General features: G+C 32.2%; 3 protein-coding genes across 5 annotated transcripts; 1 reads left to right on the top strand and 2 right to left on the bottom strand.

Moving 5' to 3' along the window:
• Positions 1-933: 933 nt before the first annotated feature.
• On the top strand, positions 934-4,164 carry LOC123199404. Of its 3 annotated transcripts, XM_044614381.1 has the most exons (5): positions 934-1,125; positions 1,297-1,410; positions 2,179-2,275; positions 2,607-2,663; positions 3,806-4,164. In XM_044614381.1, exons 1-4 carry the CDS (start codon positions 1,081-1,083, stop codon positions 2,621-2,623), a joined length of 273 nt encoding a protein of 90 aa, XP_044470316.1. In that variant the 5' UTR covers positions 934-1,080; the 3' UTR covers positions 2,624-2,663; positions 3,806-4,164. The 3 variants fall into 3 exon arrangements, with proteins under 3 accessions (XP_044470316.1, XP_044470315.1, XP_044470318.1); XM_044614383.1 differs by lacking the exon at positions 2,607-2,663 and having other exon boundaries at positions 935-1,125; XM_044614380.1 differs by lacking the exons at positions 2,607-2,663; positions 3,806-4,164 and having other exon boundaries at positions 2,179-2,481.
• Positions 4,165-4,199: 35 nt separating this feature from the next.
• On the bottom strand, positions 4,200-6,912 carry LOC123199403 (proteasome subunit alpha type-7). The gene is made up of 3 exons (XM_044614379.1): positions 6,657-6,912; positions 5,990-6,404; positions 4,200-4,528 (listed from the first exon to the last, which is right to left on the bottom strand). Exons 1-3 carry the CDS (start codon positions 6,827-6,829, stop codon positions 4,367-4,369), a joined length of 750 nt encoding a protein of 249 aa, XP_044470314.1. The 5' UTR covers positions 6,830-6,912; the 3' UTR covers positions 4,200-4,366.
• Positions 6,913-7,529: 617 nt separating this feature from the next.
• LOC123198852 (histidine kinase 1-like) lies at positions 7,530-13,827 on the bottom strand. Its single transcript, XM_044613644.1, has 13 exons — positions 13,424-13,827; positions 13,023-13,283; positions 12,132-12,926; positions 11,812-12,059; positions 11,491-11,650; positions 11,183-11,309; positions 10,996-11,085; positions 10,447-10,641; positions 10,282-10,351; positions 9,755-9,797; positions 9,516-9,653; positions 8,007-9,080; positions 7,530-7,913 (listed from the first exon to the last, which is right to left on the bottom strand). Exons 1-13 carry the CDS (start codon positions 13,724-13,726, stop codon positions 7,695-7,697), a joined length of 3,723 nt encoding a protein of 1,240 aa, XP_044469579.1. The 5' UTR covers positions 13,727-13,827; the 3' UTR covers positions 7,530-7,694.
• Between the last annotated feature and the right edge of the window lie 5,520 nt (positions 13,828-19,347).

Here is a 19,347-nt window from a genome sequence, read left to right as displayed (position 1 = left end):
GACATTGATGCAGCGGATTAATTTTATCATAATATTAAAAATAATTTTATATAATTAATCATTAAACATATCATCTAAATTATTAAACATATAATCTAAATTATTTTAATATAAAGATAAACTTAATTTGGCATCATATATACTTAAATTAATATATGAAATTTTGGTTTAATTTATGTTGAGAGTTCAATTGATTTTTTATTTGATCCAAATTAATCTAATTTTAAAAATGGTTTTCAAGTAACTCATAATTGTTTTTGTTTACGGGTGATGATTTAATCACTTTGACCGATTAATCTAATCCAATTTTTAAAATCATGACATTTACATCCTTCCAGAATCTCTTTAATTATACAATTATTTTGATATAAATTTCCATAAAATGATAGAAGGCCTATTAATGAAATATTCCTAATATTAATTTATGTTGTATTAAAATGTAGTTTAGAACAAACATGAATGAAAGTTGAATCACATATTATATTATATATCAAAAACATATTTTTTTTAATGTATCGTATATTATATCATATATTAAGATGTGTTTTTTCATATAGTTATAATAAAATAATAAAAATTCTAATCTCCGAGTATCATTTTGAAAATTATTATAAATATTGTTGAAATATTAATTTTGTATATACATCCTTCTTTGTTTAAAAAAAAAAGTATTAAATAATAAAATAGTATCATATTAGATGTTATATTTATTGTATTATCAGAATTTTTTTATATATTTTTTAAAAAATTTTTTATTGTGTATTATAAGATATTAATAAAATAAAATATATAAGATTTGAAATTTTTATTAGAATAGTGGGGCTTGAAAACCAAGCCCATGCTCACAATTTAAACGTTTTAGCCATCCCTTCACAATATTTTATGGCCCAATAATAATTTATTTTAGGCCCATTTAAAAATTCTGAGAAGTTTGTAATTATACCGGTGACGAAATCCGGATGACAGAAGAGGTTGACGTAGGAACTGACGGTGGATTATTAGCTCATATTAGCTTTTATCTCGAGTACCAACTGATTTGGTTGTTTGCTCAAAGAATACGCCGCCGCTGACGACGGTTCTATGGTGACCGAGAAGTTATCAATGGCGACGACAGAAGACTACGAAGTATGTGTTTCTGTTTGTTGCCATTTTTTGAAATATTCGTTAAAAATAAATCAATTTCCTTATATTTTCTACTAATTATTGGGACTTATATTCTGGGTGTTTCATTGATGGATAATAATAATTCTGGATTTTTTTAAAATTTAATCGGTCTTTTGATAATTCTGATTGTAGATTGATGAGAAAAAACAAGCTGCTGCTGATGTACTGTTCCACTATTCAAAGTTTGTTATGGCTTGTATCGGGAATCAAGCTCGACCTTGTGACTTGAGATTGCATTTGTTGAAGGTAATAATGTGCCCGTTTGGCACTGCTTATTATTGAATTATGATTTTGGATTATGATTATAGGAATAATTGATTATGGGAGAACCGATTCTCATATGTTTGTTTCATCTTATGAGGATTGTATTATGACTGCTGGCACATAATCTAATATCTCTATTACTTTAGCTTTATTTAACAGTGGACCACTATGCTTAAATTTCTAAACTAAATTCAAAATGTACACTATTAATTAAATTTTAATAAATTATCAAGGGACACTGTAGCTGAACTTGCGCTTAGCTCTCCTCAAGTGAGCCAAGCACAGACAACTTTGAGGGGAGCTTGGCTCCTCTCAAATTGAGCCGAGTTTGAGTTAGTTCAAGCTCGAACTTGGATTGGTTCGAATCTAAGCCTAGTCTACACTATTAACTAAATTTTAATAAATTATCAAGGGACATAATTAGAAATGTAAAAAAATTAATATTCCAATAATTTAAAAAAAAAAAAAGCTAATTCTACTAGGTTTTGAATTATGATTTAAATGATCTAAATATGTGATTATAATCCATAATTTGATTATTCACAGAAACTATCTTAAATATGCCATAATTAATTATTTTATCCAATAATCTGGTTAAATAAACTATGCTAAACAGACACAATATCTAATTTCTTGGTATAATTTGGGTATTGTGTTGTTTCATTTGATTGGGAGCATGAACCTTCTTTTATACTTGCCCCATTTGAAGCCATATTGATTGACACTGGTATTTGTGGTTCATTTGTTCAGGAGATTTCTGGGTTGCCTACTACTTTGAAGAGAGAATCGTCCTCTCAAGGAACAGCTTCTCCTGATCCAATGGGCGAGTCATCAAGCTCAGGCACAGGTAAACTGAAGAAACGCTGACAGTTTTTGGCTATTTTAGTGTAAAGATGAGTTGTGGTTAGTCGTTCTTGGAGATGCTTCTTCTTTTTCAACTATTCTTTTGTAGTTACATAAACTTCTTTTTATATTGTGGAACAACAATGTGATCCAGGATTGATGATGTGTTAAATCAATTTTTTACAATCAATTATTGGGTGATTTGGACTATATGATTGACTTCTTCTTTCTAATTTTTCTAGTGGACAGAATCCCCAAGAGACTTTACTGCATATGCGAATCTGTTTATATGTTTAATGATATATGTATGATGAATGGTTTTTTTGTTATTGCAGATCTTCTTGATTCTTAGGTGAACCTGATCACACTCTAGGATATTGAACTTAAATTAGGTTAGTTTTTTCGTTATTGCAGATCTTCTTGATTCTTGGGTGTACCTGATCACACTCTAGGATGTTGAACTTAAATTAGGGTAGTCCATGGATTATCTGAGATCTTTAAGTATTAAGATAAGATTTCTCTGTTGAAAAATGTTTGAACTTATAATAGTTTCAAACACATGTGACTGTTCACTAGCTAAATAGTGATTATTTGGCCCACTTAGTCGTTTAAGATAAGGTGCATATAACATAGAAGTCAAAGTTGCAGAAACACCTCACAGAACGCTGTTGTTGGTATGTCAATGTAAAACTTTTGTTTTGGTTCCTAGTAGAACAGCATGATTCATTGGTGTTGTGCAATTTCTTGGATGCATTACCTTTTCCTCCTCTTACTGTTAATCCAGATGTCTGATTGAAAGTTTTGTCATGCCGTGCAAATAGGAGAAACAATACAATTTTTCAACCATTAACAACAACAGTGGCTCTAAAGATAAGAAGAAAAAGAAAGTAATTATCTTTCCAGGATATGGCCAAATTTTTTTTTTCCATTTTTGCTTGAATCATAGATATGCTTACGACATAACAACGAAAGGACTACCTATTAATTAATTCTATGGTTGAGTTTGTGGTTATACATCAAATTCTAAATCTGATAACTACAAGATTCTGTAATGTAAGCACCAATTCTCAAGCCAAGAACTGTAGCCATTGCCTCTATTGCCACCATTGTAGCTGCACTCTTTATTGCTTTTCAGCCTGAAGAAATTAGGAACATGGGACTTCTCTTTCTTTGTTTACCAGTTGTAGGAGGGGTTGTACGTTGTTAACAGGGCTGACTTACTGTGAGCTGAGGATTCAGTTCCATACTCTTTTCTCTGTCTGCATTTGACTGGTTATTGACCCTAAATATTTTAGTGCCTTCATTGATAAAATTTGCTCCCAGGTTTTGATTGGTGAGTCAAGGGAGCAATACATCACCTGTGTAGCTTCATTAGTAGTTCTTAATTTCAATATCTGTTCTTCTGGAAAACATTCTTGCTAAAACTGACTGATTTGAAAAAAGCACAAACAAAACCCTGTTTAAATTCGTTTAGTGAGTAGCGTAAACTTAATTATAACTTCTTCCTCATTGAAATCACCACACTTGGTATCAGGGCATATCTAGTTGCTCCTGCCACAAGGGAGAATACCAGCAGCTTATGGGTCAGCTGTAGCAGACTTATCTTTGAGCTTGAATGTAAGTGGAAAGTTCTTCACTGGTCTGGTCACCATTGTTGGTGTGAGTCTTCTTACAACATGAAAATCAAGACATGGTAGCACTAATAAACTAGCAACAAGTAATGTTGTAGTTCACTAGTTTTCCTTTGAATTAGACTCCGCTTCTTGTGATATAAATTAGTGAGTTTTAAAATATCTTGTAAAATGTGTTTAGCTTTATTATTACTGTGGAGAATATCTTGTACCTATGTATGTATTTATTGTTAGTGCATAAAATATTATTGTTTTGACATCACTATTGAGTACTGACAACCATATGCGAAAAAGAACTATTTTCCAAGGTTTTTTTCATAGGGTTTCATGACTGCAAAATCCATATTCAGTAACAAGTAGTTCCAGTTGCAAAAAAGCAAACCACACATGATATAATTAAAATCTGAAATGTGAAGGAGCAACGATAAGTAAGTCGACAAGATAACTGGAAAATACACTCAAATTCAAGTTTCCTTGGGCGGAGCCTTCTTTGCAGCCTCAGCAGCAGCTTTCTCTTCTTCAATCTCAGCTACTATGGCATCAATTTCAGCTTCATCAAGTTGCTTTAGACCATGCTCGCTTGTCATCACAGCAACTTCTATGTTTTTTCCTCCACTTTCAACAACCTATCAAGAGATATAGACATTTAAGCAATTAGACTTCTGAGACGATATACAATTGCTTAATACTGTAACTTAGTCAAATACTATACTCTTGCTTCATAACTGTATTATACTTGGCAGCATAACTTAACATTAAACATAATAAAGATGTTAATGTACGCAAACCAATGTGTTAGTGCCATTAGTATTCTGAATGCATGGCAGTCTTGGATGTAAAAGCAATTTTTTGAAGAACATGCAATACTTAGCAGTTTCACACTTAGCATGCCAGTACTACTGCAGGGTATTGCTGAGAATACACAATTATAATCCAAATGATTACTTTGCGATTTGAAGTCATTGCATGTGATTGAAGCATTCTCACACTGAATAAATATATACTCAATATATCACTATAGGATGCCAATCTACAACTTATATCATTTGTAGATCCTATGACTCTTTTTCAAAATTACCCTAAGAGATGTGTTGATTGAGATGAACTGTGAATGGTAACCAATTACATCTATTTAATGTTGGCTTTTAAGATGTAGTGAACAGATCCCAGTAGCAAGAAAATCTTGAACTCCAAACCAACTTAAACATATTTCAACAACCTGGTAATAAGATATAGACAGTTAAGAGATTACACTGCTTAGAAGATAGAAAATTGTTCGGTACTCTAGTAGTGTACTGTAATACAAAGGCGCATTCTTTGTCCACATCGGCATTTTACTTTGCAGCGTGACTAAATGAAATATCGTAGCCATGTGAAGGCTAATAAACCATTGTGTTAGTGTTAGTGGCATCCAATAAACATCGACATCTGGGGTCTAAAAGCATGATTACAGCTTGACAGTCCACAAGGTACTGTTATGACCACAAAATTATAAGCCAAATGATTAATTCATAATTGAAGTGATAGAAGCATTCCTACCGAACCTAATAAATATAAGATTGATGTATCACTATGTGAAGCAAATCTACAACTCAAACCACTTTGTTGACTCCAGAACTCTGTTCCCTAAAAGATGTATTGATCAAGATAAGAACTGTGTATGAAAAACCTATCACATCCTTTTAAATTTGGCTTTCAGGACTGTAGTTAGCAAATCCCTACAGCATGAAAATCTTTAACTCCCAACCAATTTAAACTAATTTGCTGCTCCAAAACTCACTTTTTGAAATCAGCCTTTAATATGTAGTCAAGACAAAAAATGTGAATGACAAACCATTTATCCCTTTGAAACTAGTTCATGCATATTCAAGTATTTTGTTGTCAAAATGCTTCTAACATGGACATATTTAGGAATAAGAACTTCCAAGTATAATTTGCTCACAACGTTTCTTCATATATGGTCTTATACATCTAAAAGTTCATATCATCAAGAATGAGGCATCATGAAAGAAACAATGTTTCTGTATGTAAAAGGAGGTATAAACAAATAACTTCTCAAATAGAAAAATGAGCCAGAATTTACAAACCTCAAGCAATGCTCGAATTGCAAGCTTTATAGTTTCTCTCCCAGAAGTTTCTTTATAGTTCTTCTCAAGAAATTCCCGCATTGAATTAGAGTTTCTTCCAGTTGCATTAGCTTTCCAAGCAGAAAATGTCCCGGATGGATCAGTCTGATACAGAGCTGGTATACCAGTGTATGGATCAAAACCTACTATCAAAGTAGAAAGACCGAAAGGTCTCACACCACCACTTTGTGTATACTTCTGCTGAAGACCAGCAATATAACGAGTAATATACTCAACAGTAACTGGATCCTCAACAGTCAGCCTATGGCTTTGACATTCAATTCGTGCCCTGTTAATCAGGACACGAGCATCTGCTTTCAACCCAGCACAAGCCAATGCAATGTGATTATCCAAGCTCACAATCTTCCTCACCGATCTGTAGACATTACATATTGCAAAACTGATTGAACAAATCTAGATACCGAAACTAAGCCGAAGACAATTTATTTCAATCACAAGTAATAACTCAGCATTCATTTCTTTAGCATTGATATCAATTCATAAAAAAACCCTAAACAATAGCGGCAAGGTGGAAATTTACACAACCCTAGTAAAAAGCTAATTCTTATTTAGGTTTATCGAACAAATAATAAATAATATAAAAATCATAATACGGAGAGGTACCTACCTGGAGTCTTGGAGCTTGGCCGCGGATTTCTTTTCGACGCCGAGAACGATGGTGTCGGTGCCACGTACACCGACGGCAGCGTTGCCTTTGCGAACTGCTTCCAAAGCGTACTCCACTTGGAAGAGATGGCCGTCCGGTGAAAATACTGTTATTGCTCTATCGTACCTCGCCATTGCTTTTGCTTGATCTCTCTCTCAATTTCTTGCTTCTTCTGCCTCAATTCGTCTTTATGTTGTTGATGGCTTCGGCAACTTAGCGGACAAGTCAGTAGCTTTATTTGAGAATGATCTGGTGTAGGCTGTGCACGCTTGTTATGTGCGCAATCCAATAAGATGTTGCCATATGGACTAGAAGGATTGTGCACTAAATATAACCAAATCAAACTTTCCTCTTTTTTTTTTTTTTAATAATAAATGGAAAGTGTTAAACTAATAAAATTGTTTTGAAAATAAAATAAAACAAAACAAACAATTAAAACTTGGTTGGCTTTCTCATTAGTGTTGTCTAATCAGAGTTTATCTCACTAATGATTTTGTTTTATTTTATGACTCTTTTCTTCTAATTTAAAGATTTTATTTATTAATCGAATAAATTGAGTTTTATCTTAAATTATTTATTTTAGATTCTAATTTACCTTTATTTGGGTTTAAACTGAAAAAGAATAATAGTTTATATAAAATATGGCAAATCAACTTTTGTATTTATAATTTATATTTATTGCCACTAAATCTAATATTACTTTAAAAAAATCAATAAAATCATGTATACTTATGATAAATGTCAATTTGAATATAATAATAACGTGTTAACATATGATTGAATAATTTTAAATTAAAAAAAATTAATAATATGATAAACACATTATTATTAATATCTAAATTGATACATCAAATTCCATATTCAGATATCAAACATTTGTATATATGATTATTCTTGATCCTAAATACTCAATGTTCATTTCTGTTCAACGACTAACGTGGTCTTCTTCTTCTACTCCTTGTTACTTGTTAGCTTTGTGCTTCCCATGGCCATCAAAAGTTAATCTGTGCTCATGCCCAGATGCTTCATGATGCTCTCAACCGTTATCTTGTCCTGAAGAGGTTTTGTTAGATAGCCATCCATCCCCACTTCCAAGCATTTGTCTCGGTCTGTTGACATTGCATGTGCTGTTTGAGCAATAATTTGGATGTGCAGCCCAGTTCCCTCTTCCATTTTCCTTATTTCTTTCGTAGCTTCATATCCATCCATCACTGGCATCTATTTTTGCAAGACAAACATTTGCATAAGTTAACAACCATTAAAATGCAGCAAAAACTGATAAATTCTGTGTTGTTTCTTCTAATTTCTTACCTGGCAATCCATTAGTATCAGGTCATATGGAGGATTCTTTAATGGCTCTGGTTCTAAACCTTTCTTGAGAGCTTCATTCCTTCTCACCAGTGAATTGATCATGCTTGTCATTGCTTCTACTGCTTGCAATCCATCTGACACAGCGTTAACCTTTGCCCCGGCCTTAAGCAAAATTTTCACTGCTACCATTTGGAGTAGCAATGTGTCTTCCACAACTAGTATATGCAGTCCACGAAGTTTTTCTTCATCAGACCCGCTTGATGATGAGCTACATTTGTCTTTAGGAGGACTGCTAACCAGTTTTTGCTTCTGGGATTTTGGACTTTCCTCAGAAGTGGAAGCTATTTCCTTCCCTTTTGAATTGTCAAGTGATTCTAGGCTGCTTTCAGATTGATGTTCTGAATCTGTGCTTGAATTAGTTGGTTCTGGATGTTGATCGGTGAACTCAAAAGGGTGTTTCATGAATGTATGATGTTGCGTTGGTCTTGGATTAATGAGTCTCTCTATTTTGTCTCCAAGACTCAAAGGGACCAGAGCATCTGCAATGTCACAATCAACAAGAGTTTTACTTTTTGAAGCTCCCTTGTCAGGTGAACAACTATCAATCTCCAGAGTTCTCCCTTGTAAAGCAGCTTCCAAGATTTGGATCATCTTTGTCTTGTAGAGTGGTTTGTTAACCACAATTACATGCCCTCTCTTTCTAAGCTCTGCTTTCACCATACTAGAGCTGTTATGGCTTAGAGTCCAGGCAAACTTTGCTTTCCTGGTGAACTGATCCAGTTGGTCAAGTTGACTCAACCATATACCTGACTTGAAATCCAGAAGTCCTACATCTACCACAATGATGAAAACCTGATCCTTCATGGCTTTTATGTTCAATATTTCTTTTTTCTCCGCTTGACTTAGCGAAGGCTGCTCCTCCCAGCCATTGCTCTCATTTGTTGGATTAAAGAATTCCGAAAGAATAAGTGTCAGCTGCTTCCAGTCACTTGCTTCTATGGTGGACACTTTGTTCCTGCACAGCCATTGGGACATAATCCCTCTTCCCACTCTACTGCCTAAAGCAAGTACCACCTGTTTCAAGTTTCAATATTCTGTCGTTTGATAGTTGCATACAAGAGCACAACCCAACATGAATCACACTATAACACCCCAATGCAAATGCCACATCGGTAAAATACAAGAGAGATGAGGGGTATGAATGGACATCTCTGTGAGTTTTTAAGTTATTAAGACGCGTTTTGGATTGCAAAACTCAAAAGCAAAACTATAATGAATTGTGTGTTCAAAATGGAAAATATCTTGACAGTGGACTAAGCTTATTGGAACAAGATGCTTATCCAACATCTCATTGCAGATGTGAGATTTGCTTAAGGGTGTGACAGACACTAAACAGTTATGTAAAACTTTCCGGAAAAAATAGTCCTGTATCATATAGCAGTGGAAAACCAGTACAAAATGAAGCCAATTTACACACACAACGGCTTCAAAAGGATGAAATTTACTCACCACAGTAGGCTTCGAAAACTCAACTTGGCAGCTTTGCTCGCTGCCATTTGAAGGTGTATTGAGAAGTAAGTATAATCGCATCAAAGTTCCTGGAGTGTCTTTCTTAACAACTTTCACTTCTCCCCCCATCTTCCTCACCTGCCATTAACATAATTTCAAATTTGAATTAATGTCATTCCAAATGAAATACTTTGTGTTGCTTTGTTATGTGGTTTGCATATTTTGTTTAGAAATCATACCAGTGTTCGCACAATGCTTAGTCCAAGACCAGTTCCACCATGCCTGAAAATTGAACAAATTTTACAAATAAAGTTCCCGAAGTGTTTTTTGTTAATTTCTTATTTACATTTGATTTGTAGGGAAATATATTGTATGGTTTGTAGTTTTACTGTAAAATACAATGCAATAGCTAAGACATAGGGGTGGATTTGAGCCAAGCCAGCCGAACAAAGGCTGACTTGAGCTCAACTGGAAATCCATAATGCCCATCTTGAACTCAAACTTATTTGAGCTTGTGAACTTTGTCGTTGGAGGGCTTTCGGCGTTGTAAACAATGCTGCTAAATGGATAAAAAATGTTACTGAAAGGGTAAATAATGTTATTGGAGGGGCGAATAAACTGAATTCAAATTAAACTATCAAATTGGAGTTTCAATTCAAGTTAAACTTATTTAAACTAAACTTGGAATTGAGCCCGAACCGGCTCATCTCGAATCCACCCCTGGTATGAATGTTAAGGAAAGTTAGGATTTGATTAAACTACTTACTTTCTAGTGGTTGAGGCATCAGCTTGTTCAAAACTTTCAAATACAGTTTCCCATTTGGATGGATCAATTCCTATACAAATTAACAAATAGGTATGAATATGCAGAATTGAAGTATGTTTCTTTTATAATGCATATGAAAATATCACATGTTTATATGGTTCATACCACAGCCTGTGTCTTCAATTTCAAACCAAAGAATCATCTTGTTTTCCTTTTTGCAGGTCTTCTTCGCCTGAATAGCCTGCTGCTTGAACTTGGATTTAAGAGCACACCATGATTTTTTCTGCTCAAGTAGGGACTTCCCGGAATCTTCAAAAGAACTCCAGGTCTCACACCATCCGCGGACAATAACATAACCAGCTGCATCTCATTGAAAAAGCTTTTGTGAGCAAATTGTACTATAAAGACAATTATATAGTAACATCTTGGTTGCCACTTTTTTTTTTTTTGGGGCTTTATAAGCCAAAGTCGATGTGTGATTTAGTTAAAAGTGTTACATTCACATTTAACATCCTGGTCTAATAGCCAAAGTTATAATCAATATACTATTTATTTTATACATACAGTTCATCACGGTTTGAAATATCTATACATACGTAACATCTTTTACATTTTTTGCCAATATAGGTGTTACAAATACTCTAAGAATGGTTTGCCATTTTTGTGTATAATGGCATAGAAAAGAGTTATTTGGTAACTGAATCATGCACTTACATTTTGTGAACTTGATAGAATTGCTCATAAGATTTGAAAATATCTGAACAAATCTAGCAGAGTCCCCTCGAAATGTCTCTGGCATATCATCTAAAAGGAAAAGGATCAATGAAAAATGTATCAAAATTTATAACATATGCAAACATTCATATAAAGTTCTTTCTCAGAATTAAAATTACAGTCATACCAGAGAGATCTAAAACTAACTCCACATCCTGGTTTATACACTGCACAGAGTGCATGTCGACAATTCCTTCTAGTTCCTGGCCCAAGTTGAAATCAGCCTCTTCCAAGACCAGCTTTCCTGCTTCCACCTGCACAATGTTAAAGGTAATAATAGGAAATGAGTGCAACAGCGGACTAGTCTTTCTTATTAACTGTACAATTAACAGTCTGTAACTTCAAGTTTTGGCAAATCTTAGATGAAAAACTAGTACACAATTTGGTATAGTAAAACTGGAAAAGATGGATAGCCAGTTCTAACATTTCATGTACCTTGCTCAGGTCCAATATATTGTTCAGCAGCCTCAGTAGTGCTAAGGAACATTTCCTTATTTGAGTCAGAGAAGCGTAGTGTTCACTGGCAAGGCTTGAATCAGTTATCAAGATGTCAAGGAGCCCAATAATTGCTGCCATTGGTGTTCTAAGTTCATGACTGTAAAGCAACATAAGGTGCAAGTAAAACATGTCAAAAAGGCTCATCTTGAAAAGTTTCAAGGCAAAGTTGGGGCGAAGTTATATATGCAATGTTAAGTCCTCTACATTATTGAACATACTATTTAACAGCACTTTGTGTTACTGAGACTATACACTGACCTCATGTTTGCCAGGAACTGGCTCTTGTAGTTGTTGGAAGCCTCAGCCCTTCTTCTTGCTTCCAAATGACTGATTAATTCAGCCCTTAACTTCATCTCCTTGGAGACTCCATTTGTCAATATCAAAATGCATAAGCAACCTATGATGAGAATACATACTGATGCAGATATCAAAATAATCAGAGTTTTGAAAGCTCTCTGATCAGCCTTCCCCATTATGTATTCCCTTGGTATAATTATGACACCCACCTGCACATAAACAGCATCTCAACTCAACTTCTTTGCGATAAAAATAAAATTATCTACATGGCCAAAACTTACAATGGGCAGCCTCTTCAAGTTCAGAAAGAAGGAGTCGATGTAGAAATCTTCCTTTCCCAGTTTAGCATGCTCAATGTGAACAACTTGGCCAGAAGGAAACTTGTTTCCATAAATCGTCTGCAGCCACCTTGCTCCTTTTCTTATCACATCGTCTTGAGAATCAACAGCCATCACAAGCTCTGGCTTTGTTGATGTATTTGATAACAATGGGGCATTAGTTGACGTGGCTAGCAAGTAACCTTCCTGGGAAGTTAAATATATATGCCCACTGTGCACTTCTACTAGCTCTTTCATAAGCTGGCCTACACTGGAAAGAGCTGTGGTGACTCCCACCACAGCCACAATACTTTGATTGGAAGGGCCAAAAACTGGTAGTGCTGCTGAAAGCAGCGGTGAATCAGTGAACTTACTAACTGCAACATGCCACGAAGCAGCGCCATCAGGCACCTGTGAAAGACCTGCAATGTTGATAAGATCGTCGGGAGGGATAGGCCTTGCTTTCCCAATCTTGTTCCCCGTGTTGGGATCAAGTGGTTCACGATACCAAATGGCAGAAATGTTGCCTTTTATGGATTGATCATTCCAACCTTGACTTGAGTACTTGTTGGAATCACATAGCCCACCAGCACTGATTGAATAGTTTGAGAGATCAGAGTAAATGTAGAATGTTCTGTTACTTCTGTGATCTCGATGGAACGCCTGAACAAAACCATTTCTATAGTTTATGGTAATGGCATTAAGTGCTTTGCGGCTTTGAAACAGTGACCATGTCACAGCCTTCATCGTTTCATAGAGCTGACAAAGAAACAAAACAAAACGAAGTCCAAAAGTTTACATCATTTTAAATCACATTTTATAGGATATATAAAAGGAGACGACTTAAATATTAACCTCAACTAGCTGTGCCTGAGAGGTAGGATTCGCCTGAGTTACAGAATTACTGTATTTTCTCAAGACATACTCAGAAAGCTTGACTTGGGCCATGGTTATCTCAGACGTTGAGTTCAATATGTTCCACATACGCAAAATGGGACGCTGGAGAAGCTCATAACGGAGCCCATAAGCCAAAGTGTCGAGAGATTTGGTAGTGTAAACTTTAGTGAAATGCCATGTTAGAACAGTTAACATTCCAATCAAAATAGCCAGCATTATCTGTACAAACCCATGACCAGAAAAGAGAAAAAGATAAAATCAAATCAACCAAAGTAAAGATTTCACCAACCATGAAATATACAATGAAAATATTGTAAATATCTTGAAAAGAAGACTATAGAAAAGGTAGTTTCACCAACCATGATAGCAAGGCGAACGACAAAGACACTGTAGTAAGACGTGAGACAGTGAGAGCCTGCTTGCTGGAAGTCATCGGCCTGTTGGTCAGCTCGGCACATATTTCTGCGTCCACGTGGTGCCTTCTTCCTCCTCCAGCTCAAAGAGCGGGTAAAGGCCGTGAGTCTGTGAAGTGCTTTTCTACAAGGAGTTCTAGTTAGAGGAGTGGCCATTGGCGAGCCTGAAGTTGGTGATGTTCCAGAAGTGGGTGTTGTAGTAGTGCTAGAATTAGTAATTGGTTGAATCTGTAAAGCTTTTTCAGGCATCTTGGGTGACACTAGTAGAAAGCTTCTTGATCTTTTTTCTATTTTTGAAAAAACAAAGTGGAAGTGGAGGTGAAGGTATGAAAGTAGTCCCGAGAGGAAGTATTAGTGTCAAAGATAAGTAGGGTGGATTCATGCTAAGCTCAAGTTCGAGTTTGAATAAATTTAAGTTTGGCTCTATTGAAATTTGACGAGCTTTTTTCAAATTAATTTGAGTTTTGTTTGGTTTGAAAAGAGTTAAACTTGAATTTGGTTATAGTATTAAGTTGAACTCGAAATTTGATACTATAGTTAACGTAAAGTCATTTTAATTGATTCAAATTAAACTTTTTCAAATTTATGAGTTTGGCGAGCCAAACATTCTTTAAATTCAAATTTGATAATACAAAAAATTTATGTTTGAGCTTTTTCAAATTGAGTTTGGTTTAGGCGCATTTTAACTGAGTTAGCAAACGAGTTTAAGTAAATTTAATTCGAATTTACTCATAATAGTGAACAACCCAAACAAGAAAATATGAGTTTGAAACTCGTTAAAGATATATTAAAATTAAATTATTAATTTATTTAATATAATTATTATGTATCAATTATAAAATATGAGAGTTTTACTTATATAATATGATTGGTTCACGGTGGACTAGATAAGTCAATTTATATATGGTTTCCTTCTTTAAAAAAAAAAAAAAATTGTGTGAAAAGAAATGGAAGTGGTGGTGGTGCCTGGTAAAATAAGGAGGTGGAGTTGTGTGGGTGACTTGTCAGTTCCCACTTTGTGAAGGACAAAACCTGATCTTGAATTTCATGCAAATGTTTTCAAGGGTGGTGGATAAGAGCAATAGCAAATGTATGCTTGTTGTTTTCTTCTTCTACTAATATTTTGCCACATCTTCCCCTTCCTTTTTCCCTATTCGCTATCTTAAAAATAATGTTAAATGTACATTCTTTATGCATACAAAATAGATATAAAAATAATATATCATTATATAATTAAGTGTTACTTTATTTTTAATTCAAAATATTTTAATTATATGATAATATATTATCAATATATTTATTTTATATATTCAAATGTATATCTATAATTTTATTGTTTCTTGAATTCTCTTTGCCCAGCTTCGATGCATTTTGTGGGGTACTCTAGTGGATAACAAATCTCACCTTGTGAGATATTTTAAAATTTTCACATTCTATTTATTCTTGATATATATGAATTTTACGTTCATACATTTTGTTTGGATATTTTTATTTTTTGTTTGTTTTATCGGTGATAATTTCTCTTTATATATAACGACTCTTTTCTCTTTTAATGCTACTGTTTATTAACTTAAACAATTCGAGTTTGAACTTGAATTGACCATTTTAAATTCAAACCGAGCTAATCTTTATTTGATCTTTTCAATTTAATTCAAATCCATAATAAGTTTCTCCTCAAAAGAATCGGTAGTGTTTATAAACTAGTAGAGAACAACTGATATTGAAAGCTATGACATCTAATAGCTAGAATCATTGATATGAAAAATTCAACAACCTTGCATATTATATTCATTCAACAATTATGGGATAATTTTAGACTAAGAGGGCGTTTTGTTTGGGTAATATTTTATTACCAAATAGAAAAATTATTGAGTATAAATGATTACTATGTTTAATAAAACTGGGTAAAAATGGATGGTATAAATAATTAATGTGTTTGGTTAATGGTAATAAAAGAATCTTGTAAATTATTTTACTTAAATACCCTTGAATATAATTATTTTTAAATATTTTTTATATCATTTGTTATATTAATTAAAAATAAATTTATTTTTGTCTTAAAAAATCAATAAATAATAATATAATTATAATAAAATAAAGATTACCTTAGTAATTTTTTAATACCTAAGGTAAATATGATAATCAGATTACTACCTATATTACTTGTCACATCAATATTAGTAATAGAATATTATTATAATATTTTATAAATGATAAAATAAATAAAGTAATATAAATAATAAAAGATAGATTATCAAGATAATCTTTAAAACACTTCATCCAAACGGCCCCTAAAGGTAAAATTTTGGGCAAGTTATTACTCCCAATTTAGTATGTGATTTTTTGAAGATACTGATAATGTGAATCAATTCGATTTTGTACTAAAAAATATTATTCTTTTGAATTGAAAAGGAATACCCCTATATTGATTTAAAAATGATGAAAACTTTTTATTTCCATAAACATGATTCTTCTTCCATGATTGTTTTCTTTCCGTGGTATTATTGTTCACCTTCTTATGTATTACTATTTGTCAGTTCGAGTTAACTGAATTTGAATTTAAGCTAACCATTCTAGATTATCAAGCTCGAAATACTTCTTATTCATATTTCTTTCGAATCCACACCTAATAGTTGACACATAAAATCATCAAATTTTAATAACCGCTGTTAAAAAATACCTAAGGTGCGTATGATTCAGAGAATCTTTTATTTATTACAAAAAATAAATAATCGTCACAAAGATAAATTATCTATAAGATTAATGAATATAAATTATTATCATATTTGATAAAAATAAATAGATATAAATAATTATTGTATTTGGTTAAAAGTAATAAAAGAATGTTAGTATATTATTTTACTTAAATATTTTTAAGTATAATTATTTTATAATGTTTATAATGTTACTTATTGTATTAATTGAAAATAAAGTTATTTTTGTAATGAAAAATTAATAATTAAAGATATAATTATAATAAAATCAAAATTATATTAATAATATTTTAATATTTAAAATAGAAGTAATAATCAAATTATATTTATATTATTTGTCACATCATCATTGGTAATAGAAGATAAACAAAATAAAATTATAACAATCCTAAACAAATCTCATATCGACAAAGTATAAGAGAAATATTGATTTTGTGTGCGCATCCCACATCGTTTAAGGATGTTAAAATAATATTAGTTTAGACTATAATACGTGTTTTGAGTTGTAAAGTCCATAATCCAAACTATGATAGATTGTATGTTTAAAATGGATAATATATTAATAATAGATCGAATTATTGGATCAGGAGGGTTACAAACGTCAATAATAAAATATAAATTACTAAATTAGTATTTTAATATTTCAACCAAACACCCCTAACGTCACACAAGCAAAATAATAGTAAATGGGAGAGCACGCTGGCTTCTTCCACCTTTAGCATGAAGTTTTAGTGAGTCCTACTCAGTAATCCATAAACCCTAAGATTAAATTGAAGGTTTATATAAGGCCACTTGAATTAGGTCTTAGTTCCCACTTTAAAGAAACAAGATCATGCCATATCACTTACTCTTAGTGCTCTTACACATTTTTTTTCCCACCCACCACCATACCTAAAAGATAACACTTATAATAATAATAATAATAATAATAATAATAAACCATGAAATTTTATTATTCTTTTGATTGATTTCCATTTTCCATTTGGTAGTGGGAAATTGTGTTTGTGTCTTTCATTTTCATTCTTTGCCTTTGGAGTTTTCTACTTTTTACAATTCAAAACTAATTAAAGATGAGACAATGGGCATCATTCTAGGTTTTGGGGAGTTTGGTATTGTTATAAATAAAACTTTTATTAAACTTATATAATAACATCCAACAAAGTGATAAATTATAAAAATAACAAATAGTAACCGAAATGCGAATAGAAATCCTTTATTAGAGGCAATGATTTTCGAAATCATCTCTCAGCCTTACCTATGTTTACGTAAGAAAGCAACAATTTCTTAATAAACCGGAATAAATAAATTTATCTCTAATATAATTGAATAGAAAATCAATTTTGAATTTAAAATTGAATTTTAATGGATAAGATCAAAACCTTTTGTTTTCATCATATACGTATAAAGGATCATATAGAGAATAAAGACATAAGAAAATATACCAAAAATCTTTCAAAACACACCAAAAAAATCCTTATCAACGATCTCTAAATAGCTACATCATCTTCGAAACATTCTTTTATAATCGCTACGAAAACTTTACAAAAATATTTTTGTCAAAGATAAATAACATAATCATAAATGTAAGTATCCAAAAATAGATCAAATCTTTATAAAAAACCTTTTTTCTTCTTTGTTAATCCATCTCACATGTAATCTTTATTTCGTACAAAACTTAAAATTATGTATCTTTAACCAGGACAAAAAAATGTCCCATCAAAAGTATCTATCTATTTTTAATGCATGAAGAATTGAGCTATAGATGGATCGATAGAAATATATAATATTAAATTGATAATTGGTAGACTATTCAATATTTTAGTCAACAAATATTTTATAAGAAAAAATATATATATTTTTATTTTGAGTATATAAACGAGTATATAATATATTATTATGTAATTAAATATTATTTAATTTTTAATTTTTTAATAATATAAATCAAATATATACTTATTAAATAAATATGTATAATTTTATTATAGTTATATTAAGAGAAAATATGAAAACACTAAATGTGGACGAGGAGGGTCTTGATTTATGAGTTGTTTTTCATCCATAAATTAAAGAATCTAGAAGACTGAAAGTGGACATGTGATTGAGAAGACAAAACCTAATTAAAAGAGATGAATTGATTCCTGAAATGGGTGTTGAAGAAGAGTGTTGATTAGTGGTGGAGAATTAAAGTAATCCATTTTAGAAACATATCACATCTAATTTCGGGTGCTCAATAGAGTATAAGTTTGAATCTATGTTCAATTTGAATGGATTGAATTCAAGTTTGAACTTTTACTAGGTAATTTGACTCGAATTCAAAAGTTTATTAACGATTTATCTTTGTAATATTATTTATCATCAACTAAAACGGGTTTGAATTAAAAATTTTAAATTTGAATCAAATTTAAATTAACTTTTATTTTAAGTTTGTTTGACTCGAATCCATCTTTACAAATTGACATGACATCTGTATGAAGACGAAGATACATATGATTCATGAACAGTGTGTTTAACTTGAAGAAGAAGGACCGCTATTTTCAACTGGTCAATTGGAGATTTAATTTGGGCAATTGAAGATGAAGATCTTGTTATAATATTTTGCTGGGACCCAGAAATTTAGCAGTGTTTAAGATGAACTGCGGAAAAGAAAGGAAAGCCCAAAGGATGACGTTTCGCACATTTAAGGGTAAAAGCCCATCCAATAAGAGGATGACAATTTCATTCACAATTATACGTGAATCAAAATCGAGGTAACTTAGATTGAACAAATTAATCTTGATTTAGAGTTTTAGTTTGATAAGCCAAATTGAGAGTGGCACGTTTTTACATCATTTAATTTGTTTCAAATACAAGACCATATTGATCTAAATAGGATTGAATTCAAATTCAATCAAATTTGATATGAGTTAACTCAAGATCAACTTAAATACTAAATGATTGATTTAAAATTTAGCTCGAATTTATTAGAATTGGTTAGAGATGTTATTAAAGGTCGTCAATAAGATAAATAATATGATCGACAGAAAAACAAAAACACCCAAGGGAAATACAAACTAAATTATCAAACTAAAACTCTAATTTGAATTTAGTTTAAATCAAACTAAATACCAATTCGACTAAATTGATTTAATTCAAATCTATCCCAAGAGCCAAATTAAA

Source organism: Mangifera indica, chromosome 16, assembly GCF_011075055.1.
Source record: "Mangifera indica cultivar Alphonso chromosome 16, CATAS_Mindica_2.1, whole genome shotgun sequence".
NCBI classification, from domain to species: Eukaryota; Viridiplantae; Streptophyta; class Magnoliopsida; order Sapindales; family Anacardiaceae; genus Mangifera; species Mangifera indica.
Note: the sequence above shows the minus strand (reverse complement) of the source record. Positions and strands in the feature narration are given on the sequence as shown.

Coding starts and splice junctions, on each gene's coding strand:
- LOC123199404 (XM_044614380.1), top strand. CDS start 1,081: ATGGTGACCGAGAAGTTATCAATGGCGACGACAGAAGACTACGAA. Junction 1,126..1,296: donor CGACGACAGAAGACTACGAA/GTATGTGTTTCT, acceptor TTCTGATTGTAG/ATTGATGAGAAAAAACAAGC. Junction 1,411..2,178: donor TGAGATTGCATTTGTTGAAG/GTAATAATGTGC, acceptor TCATTTGTTCAG/GAGATTTCTGGGTTGCCTAC.
- LOC123199403 (XM_044614379.1), bottom strand. CDS start 6,829: ATGGCGAGGTACGATAGAGCAATAACAGTATTTTCACCGGACGGCCAT. Junction 6,405..6,656: donor GCCAAGCTCCAAGACTCCAG/GTAGGTACCTCT, acceptor TAATGTCTACAG/ATCGGTGAGGAAGATTGTGA. Junction 4,529..5,989: donor CAATTCGAGCATTGCTTGAG/GTTTGTAAATTC, acceptor ATCTCTTGATAG/GTTGTTGAAAGTGGAGGAAA.
- LOC123198852 (XM_044613644.1), bottom strand. CDS start 13,726: ATGCCTGAAAAAGCTTTACAGATTCAACCAATTACTAATTCTAGCACT. Junction 11,310..11,490: donor ATATATTGGACCTGAGCAAG/GTACATGAAATG, acceptor AACATTGTGCAG/GTGGAAGCAGGAAAGCTGGT. Junction 7,914..8,006: donor TGATACTAATGGATTGCCAG/GTAAGAAATTAG, acceptor TTGCAAAAATAG/ATGCCAGTGATGGATGGATA.